General features: G+C 44.2%; 1 protein-coding gene across 1 annotated transcript in view; it reads left to right on the top strand.

Annotated features, from left to right (window-relative positions):
• The window catches only part of HLF (HLF transcription factor, PAR bZIP family member), a 50016-nt gene extending 39046 nt beyond the window's left edge, over positions 1-10970 (top strand). Inside the window, exons 3-4 of the mRNA XM_065897172.1 lie at positions 5546-5766; positions 10755-10970. Of these exons, the coding sequence (XP_065753244.1) occupies positions 5546-5766; positions 10755-10970 (437 nt within the window). The remainder of the gene's footprint in view (positions 1-5545; positions 5767-10754) is intronic.
• Positions 10971-12231: the final 1261 nt, after the last annotated feature.

Below are 12231 nucleotides of genomic sequence, written 5' to 3'. Positions count from 1 at the left end.
AGTTAACAGGTTCCTGCCATCAGAATAGAGACTAGCTAAATTGTCCTCAGAGTTCAGAAAGCCTGCATCCTGAGGGTGTACTTTTGAGGCCTTTATTTAATCTCCGTACCTCGTATGGTAACACTTTACATACCCTCGAGTGTTACTGCAGTCTTCTAAGTTAATTGGCACCCTGTAATGTAAGGATTCTCGGAAGCAGGGTGTTTTGCAGTGAAGGGAGCCCCGATGATGGTTCTCTTCTGAAAGCAGTTGGTACAAAGAGGGTCAGAAGTGCTATTTCAAACTCAAATTATGACTCTCTAGGGTCAAAGAGGTCGTGAGAGGCAAACAAACCACAGACTGGTTATGGGAAGGAGAGGAAGATGATGAACCAAACTGAATCACAAGGAATTTCACCCATCAGTTCTAATAGAGAACCCACGGGCCCAAACCAAATCGTTTTCTCTCTTCTCAGTATTCTTTATAGAGGATAATGTTCATCAGCTGGCCGATGCTCGTCAGTGGTAACACTAGGATATGGCGTCTGTCCTGACAGTACGGCTGTGTTTAACTTCCTGAATGGGGAGCACATCAGAAAGGTTGGAGATGCTGTAGTTAGTCTTGAGGGTTAAATTGTAAACGTAGCTACAGTTTATTACTTTGTTGCAGCCGTAAACTAAAGAAATAAACCATCAACTTCAGATTGGGACACGGAACACAGATTGTGGCTGTACCCATTCATTGATGACTTCTAGCTAATCAGCTAATTGAACATGAGATGCTAAATTCTTGTTAAGTATGTAAGAATAAAAAACATCCTATCTTCAGTTATGCTATTTGGAGGTTTAGGCATGCCTGCTCTATGACAAAAGTGGAGGCCAATTTTGGGTTTGAAGGTAAAACTTCTAATCTTCTAGATTTAAGCCCTTTGTTCCACCCTTTCCACCAGAAATCCTCCTTGGCTCTCCTGGAAGTGACTTTCATTAAGATGCTTTTAAAAAGAAGAAAACAATGTTCCAGCAAACTGCAGTCTACACCGTGGGGTTGATCCTGTCCACCCCTGATATTTCAAAGAAAGCCTTGGAGAAATACCAAGCTCAGACTTAACAAATACAGGAAAAAACCACATGATCGTCTCAACAGATACCAAAAGAGTCATTTGAGGAAATTTAATATGTGATTTCTGATTTTAAAAAAACAACTCTCAGTGCAGTAGGGCTGGAAGGGTTGGAAATGCCTTAGCTTGTCAAACTGTTATCTGCTAGGATTCTATAACAGACCTTAAGGATATGAAGCATTAAAAGTTTTTTCATTAAAGTTTGGGACAAGCAGGGACCTCCAGTCTCATCCCTTTTACCTATTGCCTTGCAGAGCCCAGCCAGTGCAGGGAGGTGTTTTTTTTAAGGTAGGAATTATAAACATTGAGGCAACAACTATCTCTAGAGGCAGAAAAGATTATTTACCTAGAAAACTCAGAGAAGTTAGAACTATTAGAACTAATAAGGGAGTAAAGTGGCTGGATATAAACCCAGCATTTTAAAACCAGTAGCTTCTTATATGTCAGCAGTAACCAATTAGTAAGTCTAACAAGGGAAATTTACATTAGCAACAATTATGAGAAAACATTGAAGGGATAAACTTAGCAAAAAATGTGAAAGTTTAAAGTGAAGAAAACTGTGAAACTTAAAGATGTAAGAAAAAGAACAAAAAATAAAAATGGGGAGTATACTAAGGTTATATTGAATATTTAAAAGGTATCAGTTGTCCCTAAGTTAACCTATGGCTTTCATGCAATCTTCATTCAAAAATTCCATTAATAATTTTAAATATAACTTAATATATCCTGAAATTCATCTAGAAGAGTGTAAGAATACTGAATAAAATTTTACGAAAAGAACAATAAAGAGGGAAGAACTTGCCCTATCAAATATCAAACCTTACTTACCATTATATTAAGACACTTGGAGAATACTGTGTAATGCCCCTTGCATGTACTTTATACAAAAATAAATCTTAGGTGATTCAAAATCCTAAAAATATAAATTAATTATAGTTGTATTAGAGAAAAGTATAGAGTAATATATGTACACACACGTATGTACACACATGTATATGTATACAAACATACTTGTATACGTGCATGCATATAATATAATTTGGGGATAGAGAAGGTATGAAATTAGAAGCCATAAAGGAGAAAATTTTAAGACATTATTACCATATTACAGTGTAAGATCTTGTCAGTAGTGCAAAACTCTATAAGCAAAGTTAGAAAACAAACAGTCTGGGAGAAAATATTTTCTACAAATAAAACAGATGAAAGGATTATATCCATCGTCTATAAAGAGTTCTTTCTATAAAGAATTCTTACAAATGAATAAGCAACAAAATCCATTTAAAAAGAAGCAAAAGATATGAAGAGGGTGGTATACAGGAGAAGAAATGGATCCAATGGACATGTGAGATGCTCAGTCTCACTAGTAAGGAAATGTAAATTCAACAATAGTGATATTTGTATATATCAGATTGGCAATATTTTAAAAATTCATATTGTACAAAACTGCACTCTTAGAAATGTTGGTACAACTATAAATAGATAAGATTCAGCAATGCTTTTAGAAATATAAAATATACATGTCTTTTGCATGAACAGTCTCACTTCTAGACATCCCTTCTATAAAAATACTCACATATCTAAAAATCCTTCCATTGGGGAATGATTAAGTAAATTGTTACATATCCAAGCTATGGAATACTACTCACCCTTTAAAAAGCACAGAGTAGTTCTGTTTGTACTAACATGGGAAATTGCATATGGTATACTGGTATATTGAAAAAGTAATTTAAGATCTGTGGGTAGAATAATCCTATTTGGGTTAAATCATTTATATATAAAAACCAAGGATTGAGAGGTTCACAGCAAGCAGTTAAGGGTGGTCTCCTCTGGGAAGAGCAGCAAGGTAGATTGGGGGCAAGGGAGACACATTTCTGCATTTGTTGAAATTTTGCAATGAACATCTTTGGTAATTTAAAAAAATTAATGTAGGGCTTCCCTGGTGGCGCAGTGGTTAAGAGTCCGCCTGCTGATGCAGGGGACACGGGTTCATGCTCCGGTCCGGGAAGATCCCACATGCCGCGGAGCGGCTGGGCCCGTGAGCCATGGCCTCTGAGCCTGTGCGTCCAGATCCTGTGCTCCGCAACGGGAGAGGTCACAACAGTGAGAGGCCCGCATACCGAAAAAAAAAAAAAAATTTAATGTAATGATGCATTCTTAACTTGAAAATTCTTATATTAAAAATTTGCAAATCCACAAAAGGTAGGACAAAATAATAAAGATCTTCCTCCCTGTTACTCAGTGATACTGTGGACATTTAGGAATAAAGGGGAAAAAATGAGTCCAGCAGAGTTAATACAGTAGAAAATATAGACAAACAAGATGATGCAAGGGTATCTTGGGAGAAAAGAGACCCATCTGTGTTTCTCATGTACTTTGCTGGTTGCTCTGTGATGCTGGGGAAGCTATTGAAAGCCATTGACTCGTCTGGGGTCCAGTTAGGTTTTCTCTGTGCTGCAGGTAGGGCTGACCTACTTCCACTGGGAGAAAGGGCTTGAGAGAAAGAATGCAGATAAAGCTTCTGCCTAAATGTGAAGTGTTATTGTTAGAATGTTCATGAATGAATGTCAGCGCCCAGCATCTCAGAGGGCCCCCGTTAAATGAGGAGTATTCTTTGTAGAAGCAGAACTCTGAAGTAGGCACCACCGTGAGGAGTGGGGTGGGGATAAAATAGAGAAAACATGAAAGACCATGTGGTCTGGTAGAGGAGGGGGTGTGTGTGTGTGTAAACCTTAACATGTATAAATCAATAAGGGGGATTTAAATACAACATAATTAACAGAATACTGAAGTACTAGGGAAGAACTTGAAGTAACTTTGAGCAATTAGATTTGGGAAATATTAATTAAGACATGCTTCCAGAGGGGAGCAGAGGGTGTATCTACCTGTGGGTGTGTGTATGTGATGCGGGGGTGACGCATGGGGCGTGGTGCTTGAACTGAGAGGGCATTGGGTAGCTTTATTATTAAGTTCAAAGAGAGTTTCTAAAGGGAAGGTAAAATACCTGTTTGACTCAGATATGGTCCATTTTCTAAGGCAATGTCGAGAAGCACAAGATCAAATTTAGCTTGACCCCATCCAGTGCAGAACTCAGCAGCCTCTAGAAGCTGGAGCTGAACTGAGCGTGGCTAATGAGAAATCTCCATCCTCTGCCAATGCCTTGGGACCCATCTCTTCCTCTTTGGCAAGCAGGATACAAAGAGAGCTCAAAGCAGAGTGGGGACCAAAAGGTCCCCAGAACGTTCATTCTGCAAGCTCCCTACCAGGCCTTTCTGGAAAACAGACGAGCCTGGTTTCACAGGTTAGCCAGAAAGCAAGTCGATGGCTTTGCCCTTCAACCCGGAGTAGTTTCTAATGGCACCTACAGGATACTCCGCATGGCGTCCAGCCTTCAGCAGTGAGGGAGAAGAGGACTTGTGCTAAGCCGAGCTGAGCTGTATCCTCTCATTTCTTCTCTGGGCGTGAAAGGGGTGATTGTAAAATTCAAATGGAACTAGAAGTTGAGGTTCAGAGCTCCCCACATAAACGCTGCAGTCTGTTATTCCGAAATGCAGTCCACCCTCTTTCGAGGACCTTTGTGCGTTTCAGTGGTTTGGTTTGCAGAACCGTCAAGTGGAAGTTAGATCATCTCCGTTGCATCTTTTCCATTTTGCTCAATATTCCTTGAATGCACACATGGGTTAGCACCACAGCCTGGTAGCTCATCTCCTGTCTCCAGTCCTGCCCCCTTCAGTTCACTCCTCACACTTCTTTCCACACTTCAGCTCTGCTTCTCACTTCAGTGCTCAGAACCCCTCAGTGACATTCAAGGCCTTTTATAACATCCCTACTGCCCACCTTCCTTGACCACGTCTCTTGCATTTATGTCTCTCTCCTTTCCATCTTGTGTTCTGATACAGCTACCCAAGACTACTTGTGGTTCCTCAAAAATGCAACCCTCTGTCTTGTATCTGTCCGTGGATTACCGTTTTTACTAATTAATGTGTGTCTCAAGACGCCGCTATACCAAGCATCTTCTCTAGGAGTGTTCCCTAACCTGCTTCGGGTTATGTCCTTTCCCCCCACACTCTGGAAGCACGTGTGGTTTCCTTTCATCCCTCCACTATATCTCACTGGCTAGTTTTGGTCTGATTCCCTGACTCACCTGGAAAACACCTTAAAGGTAAAAAAGAGTACCTGACACATAGTTGGTGCTTCATGAATACGTTGTAGGACGGAATGAATGCATGTATTTTTTAATTTAGTTTGTGAATATGTGTATGTGGGTCCTTGTTTTCCCTGATCTGACATGAGTAAAGCCATTCAGCCTGCTGTGCCTCAGGAACGATGTTAGAGTCACATTAAAGTAAGTTTAAGACTCTTGCCCTCATCCTCATACTTGAGCATCATCAAGTAGCTGTCTCCTGGGCCTCCATAGAGTGTGCATAAATTAAAACTCCTGTGTTGTTCCAGGCCAGCTGTTGCCAGCCAACCGCAATACTCCGAGCCCCATTGACCCTGACACCATCCAGGTCCCGGTGGGCTATGAGCCAGACCCGGCCGACCTTGCCCTCTCCAGCATCCCCGGGCAGGAAATGTTTGACCCTCGCAAACGCAAGTTCTCTGAGGAAGAACTGAAGCCACAGCCCATGATTAAGAAAGCTCGCAAAGTCTTCATCCCAGATGATCTGAAGGTAAATTGGAACTGGTAATTAGGCTGTGGGCAAGTGGAGAGTGGGATCAAGAGGCAGCTTAAAAGGGTGACCCCAGGAAAATCACACAAGCTAGTGAACAAAGACTTGTGATTTCTGATCCCATTTCTTGGCACGTGACGAGGCAAGTTGCTTCCTCTCTGGGTGTCTTCTGAACTACGCCTTCCATATCTTGATAATGCATAGATATAAGGAAAAGCAATAAAATGGAGTGCTTTGCAGCCCATGAAGGAAGCAAACCCACTACTATCTGCAAGGAAACCTATGAAAGCCTAATAAAATCAAACCAGGATCTTTCAAGGTTGAAAAGAGAAAAAAAAATTACTTGGGAAGGGCATCTGGACCTCATAGTCTCCAAGGGTTACCTTTCCTTTGGGAATTTAACACTAATTAACTGCTTCCATTTCTCTGTAGGCCTCAGGGAGTAACAGCCAGAGACAGGACCTCTCTCCACATTGCCAGACTTGGATGCTAGGGTGGGACTTTTAAGGAAGCTGGTGGGTTTCCTGACACTATTTATAAGTAATATTCACTCTGTGTCTCAAGTAAAGATCACCTGAGTATCTCAACAAAAGGTTAATTTGGGGTTGGTTTTTCTCTACTGTGTTGAAGGCACACATTATTTATAAAGGAAAATAGCCTTACCTTAGGAAATCAGATACAACTTAAAATTAATCTGACACATTTAATGATACCTTAGGAAGAGAATTCTTTCTAAACTTACGCCACGCCTACTAATACCAAAATAGAACCATTTTTGATTACCCATTGCTTAGAATTTTTTGTGTTTATGTTGCTTTCCAATCATATGGACAATAGAGATATGATTGTATACATTCAAGGCATTGGAAGCAGACATAATTTCTAACTGCTGACCACCATTTCTCAAACCTAAATATGGTTCACATGAAGAGACACTCCTGTTGGGAAAATGGGAGTTTGGGACATTGTCCTGGAACTGATTTAGACCATTTACTTCTGCTTTTCACATATACAAAGAGCACTGGAGGAAAATGTACCCGGCAGATTTAAGTCACTGCTGTCATCCAATACCTCAGATTACCTTCAGTGATGCAGAATCATAAAATGTCCGGGTTTTGGGACTTCCCTGGTGGTGCAGTGGTTAAGAATCCACCAGCCAATGCAGAGGACATGGGTTCGAGCCCTGGTCCGGGAAGATCCTACATGCCGCGGAGCAACTGTGCCTGTGCACCACAACTACTGAGCCTGCACTCTGGAGCCCGCGAGCCACAACTACTGAGCCCATGTGCCACAACTACTGAAGCCCACATGTCTAGAGCCCATGCTCCACAACAGGAGAAGCCACCACAAGGAGAAGCCCTCTCACCACAACGAAGAGTAGTAGCCCCCGCTCGCTGCAACTAGAGAAAGCCCGCACGCAGCAACAAAGACATAATGTAGCCAAAAATAAATAAATAAATAAATTTATTAAAAAATAAAATGTTGGGTTTTAAAAGGGACCTCAGAGATTCACTGGACCAAAGTGATCATTTTACCACTGAGGAAATGGAGACACAGAAAGGTAGAGGTGAGCACTGCTAGTTAGTGTAAGGCCCAGCTTCGTCCCCAAGTCGGCTAGCTTCCAGAAAGGTCACTGAAGCACGTTGGCCCTGACAGGAGCTACATCGGGAGCCTTTGGGTGACAAACCAATAGCTGTCACCCTGAGAATCAAAAGAGGAAAGTGCATAGTAAAAACACCAGAAAATTGAAGCTAGTCAGGGAATCGATGGTTAGACTAAGATGGGGTAAGAAAGGGGCCCCGTGGGATTAAGTCCTGGGTGATTAGGCATCTTCTTTCAGCTCATGCTTTTCCTCATCTTGTGTTCTTAGCCATACAATTCTGTGTGCATTTTGGAACTTGCATCTTAAACTAAACTGGGGAGCCCATTCAGTAGGGATTTCCTCTTGAATGGAGGCAAGTTTGAAGGGATGCTGCTGAGTAGTAGATACAACTTCCAGCCAGACCTGCACATGGTCTCCAAATTTACACATTTAAAGCAAAGAGCAGGCTTACTTAATTACCCTGGTAACCTCAGCCACAAAGAGGCCACGTGAAAAACGTCTGTGCTGGAATTATGCACGTTACTGCCACCGTGGCTGGGCCTGGCCTTCTCACGTGCCAGTGAGGGGAGCGGGCAGGAACACTGTCCTGCCAGGTGTCCCTGGATTCCTTCAGTTGTGAGTAAAGTCTCAGGCCCCAGAGCATGAGCAATGGTGAAGAAAGAAGCAGTGCTGTAAGATGTTTCTCGTGTGGCAGGAGGACTGAGCTGGGTGGGGCAGGTGACCTCCAGCCCCGGATGAGCAGACCGAGTGAGTGAAGTGGCTCTCCCTGCCACTGCCTGCACTCTCTCTCTGAAGCCATTCATTTGGGTTAGCGGGCAGCCCCAGGAGGATGAAGGGGTGGCATGCTGATTCCTAGCTGAGAATCAGTTTAATCGCCTTGGTGTCTTTCAAACACCCATTCATTTACTTGATAAATATTTTTCAAATGCTAGTGTCTGCCAGGTCCGATGTCAGGGCCTGGGGATTCCAAGGTGAGCCACTACTGACATTGTTCCTGCCCCCAAGTGAGAAAAAGGGAGTGTTGACATGTCAGGGGGGGCCTGCTGGGCAGAGGTGTCATCAAACACCAGACCCTCAAGAAGATGGGACTGGACTGAGGAGTTCTTTGCCAGGTAGGGGTACCTCCGTAGCCAGATGGCATCTGCCCCTGGGAGATAGAGGGAAAGGGTACAGGTGATGTATCAGCCCCACTCAATATCCCGCTCTCCCCGCCCCCCCATTTCTGTGCTGACAAAGGTGGGAACGCTGGTTTTTCTTGTCTGGGACAGTCCTCCTATCCTATCCAGTCCTCCTATCCTCCGGTCCTATTCCCAGCTCCCCTCCCACCTGAGATGGTCCCCATTCCACACCTTGCCCAGCTCATCTGCACATGTGGACAGGTGAGGCTGGGAAATGAAAGCACCTTAGAAGTGAGAAGAGCTCAGAAACTGGTTGCTACACTGAGGTCAGCTGGTGACTCCCCTGGTCCTTAAGACCCGGTCACAAACCACCAAGTCCATAGCCTACGGTGGTACCGCTTCCCCATCCTCCTGCGTGCCGCACACAGCTTCTCCTTGTTCTCATGTAACCCTTCTCTCCCTGGCCCCTGTGTGCGGGTTCTGATACATCCTAAGCCAACCCCTCTTTCCAATCATCTTGGAAACTACACTCCTGAGAACACTAATGAGTATGGTAGATTCACAGATTGACCAAGGGGGTGGAATTGGGGCTTACAAAGTAACGCAGACAACTTGCATCAGAGCTGGAGCTTTCACTATTGTTAATGTGCCTTAGGCTGTCTCACCCCTGTGGAGTCTTGTGCTCTCTCAGCTCCTCCCAGCTTCTCTGGGCCAGTGCCCTAGTCTCTCACCCCTTCCTCCCGCCTCTGCACCCTTTCTGAAGGAAAGCAACAAATCCTGCCCCAAGCTTAATTATCCAGGTATTTTCCAAAGGACAGCCTCCTCTCTAAGAAGAATTCTGGCACTAGCTATTATGAAGATCACCTTTTTCACTTTGTTACACATTATTATGAAATGTATAGCAAGCTGGGAGTGGTTTATAAATAAGAGAACAGTACTAGCCTGTGAAGGGCAGATAGAAGGTGCTTGCATATGCTTTCTGTCTCACACTTCCTGTCTTTGTGCTGGGCAAGTGTTGGCTCAGGATAAATGGCAGGGATGGCACAGACCACTGACCTTGGACTTTGCTCGCAGCCTTGGCCTCAAACCATGTGACCTCCTCCAGTGCCAAATGCCTCTTGGAATCCTGGGGGAGGGGAAGAACTGGCTCACTCATTCTGGGTGGCACATAACTGCAGGTATTAGCTTTGCTAGGATTGAGGAATTTACTGTTGCAAGTTGTTGAAAATAGGGGGTTGCAAAACCCACCAGGTGGCACCATAAATGGAAGAAGACTTACATTTCTTAGTCCTCCTAGGAAGGTTTTCCCTTTTTTGGCAGTGATGGGGGCGGGGGGGAAAGGAGGGATTGCTTTCATGTTGACCACAGTTAAACATCACTTAGGCTAAGACAGCCTAGAAAACAGTTAAACAGGAAATTCGAGTACATTATTTAAATGTTAGCCACCAATATGAGTATATTGAGCAGTGGCAGGTGGAACTTTTTAAATTTGTTTTTAATTGCCAAAGTATACATGCCCATTATAGAATATTCTAGTAGTTCAGAAGGATATAAAATAAAAGGTGAAAGATCCTACCTCTCTCCTTGGCTCCCTCCTTCAATCCCCTTTCCAAAGCCACCACTTTTAATAGCTGCGTATAAATCTTCTGGGCCTCTTTCTATGAATATATATTATTATAATTTTTAAACCAAAGTGGGATGAGGAACCTATTGATCTTCAAATTGCCACTGTTTCTACCCACATAGTGATATGTCGCTAGCATCTTTCTGGTTCAGCTGGATCATTATTTTTAACAGTTGTGTGAATTTATCATGATGTAGTTATTAAAGCTCCTGATAATTAGGGGGGTTTGCCCATTATTTTCTATTACAAACAATGCTGCAGTAAAAATTTTGTGCCCGTGTGTGCGCACGAGCGTGAGGACTGCGCTAGGGTGCGAGCCCAGAGGCACGGTGCAGATACTGCCTGGTCGCCTTTCAACAATACTGTATCAACTTATTCAGGAAGGCACGCTCCCAGGGAAGAAAAGGGTTTAACATTTCCAGCAAAGAGAGGGAAGGAGTTAGGCTTGTCCTTCAGGGAGTGCGGGAGGCTAGGCTTTGCTTGGGGACGTGCGCTCTGTTGGGCGGGAGAGGCGGCCCGGCGAAGGGCGGGTGCCCTCGGCTAGCAGAGCCGGAGCGGAGCCTGGGACGGGAAGCCCGGTGGGGATGCGGGACGCGGGCCGAGGTCTAACCGCGTCGGTGTGTGTTTCCCCCGCCCCGAGCAGGACGACAAGTACTGGGCGCGGCGCCGGAAGAACAACATGGCGGCCAAGCGCTCGCGTGATGCGCGGCGCCTCAAGGAGAACCAGATCGCCATCCGCGCGTCCTTCCTGGAGAAGGAGAACTCGGCGCTGCGCCAGGAGGTGGCCGACCTGCGCAAGGAGCTGGGCAAGTGCAAGAACATCCTGGCCAAGTACGAGGCCCGGCACGGGCCCCTGTAGGCCGGCGTCCGCGGGCGGCCTCAGGCCCCGGACAGGGGTCTCCTGGTTGATTGCACCGCACCTACCGACCTTCCTGACATCAGCACTTTACCAGATGCATCAACAGGACGGACTCACATTTTGGCGTGGGTGTGTGTATGTGCTTGTGCTCATGTGTGGTCAACGTGTGTGTGTGTGTGTGTGTGTGTGTGTGCGCGCGCGCGCGTGCGTCCCTTTGCACTTGCCATTTTGATAGCCCTCCATCGTCTTTTAGTTCCAAAATGAAAGGTGCCATGTTTTTACTGGACTGCGGAGACCTCTCGTGGGTTTCCTGACCCCCTTCCTCCTCCACTCCTGCCCTTTCCGCGTGGCTTCATGTTGGCACTTACCTACTCTTCCAGGACCCTCTGGTGGGGTTCACTAAGAAGGGCCCTGGTGAAATAGTAGATCTTGGTTTTCAAGACCACAGGCTCTTGTTTCTGTTTAATCTGTAAGTTACCATGCTAATAAGGTGCACAGAATAATTTAGCACTACACTGCAGCTCCATTCAGTTACAGGTTGCTTCCCTCCTATCTTCAGTTTTGGTGATAATCGTCTTCAAATTTAAAGTGCTGTTTAGATTTATTAGATCCCATATTTACTTACTGCTGTCTACTAAGTTTCCTTTTAACTCTACCAACCCCGGCAAGTAAGAGTACTATTATAGAACACAGAGTGTGTTTTTGCACTGTCTGTACCTAAAGCAATACTCCTATTGTACGCTAGAGCATGCTGCCTGAGTATTACTAGTGGACGTAGGATATTTTCCCTACCTAAGAATTTCACTGTCTTTTAAAAAACAAAAATTACGGTAATGCATTTGAGCATGACCAGAACATCCCCAGGACAGAGAAGCAGAGGGAAATGCCAGGTCTAAGAACGAGGGGTTAACTTATCAGTATACAGCCAAAAAAATGCATCTTGGAACAGTTTTTGACATTGATGTGTTTGCTTTTGTTTTCTCCTCTTTCCCATACCCTTAGCCCCCAGTTTTCTAGTTAACTTTTTCCACATCCCTCTTGATATTCAATACAATTCAATTAAGATTCAGTTTTCCCCATTTTTTGTAATATATATGTTTTTGTGAATTATACCTTGTCGTTTTTAAAAATCAGTCAGTTAAGTTAATAAGTTGATGTTTTGTAAAACCCTTTTTCCTAGTGGTGTCATTTTTGAATGCTTCATAAATTAATGATTTTGGAGCTTATGTTTCTTATTCTCTGTTTGCTTTTGAACGTATGT

This window comes from Phocoena phocoena, chromosome 19, assembly GCF_963924675.1.
Source record: "Phocoena phocoena chromosome 19, mPhoPho1.1, whole genome shotgun sequence".
NCBI classification, from domain to species: Eukaryota; Metazoa; Chordata; class Mammalia; order Artiodactyla; family Phocoenidae; genus Phocoena; species Phocoena phocoena.
This window is presented reverse-complemented; position numbering and strand designations above follow the sequence as displayed.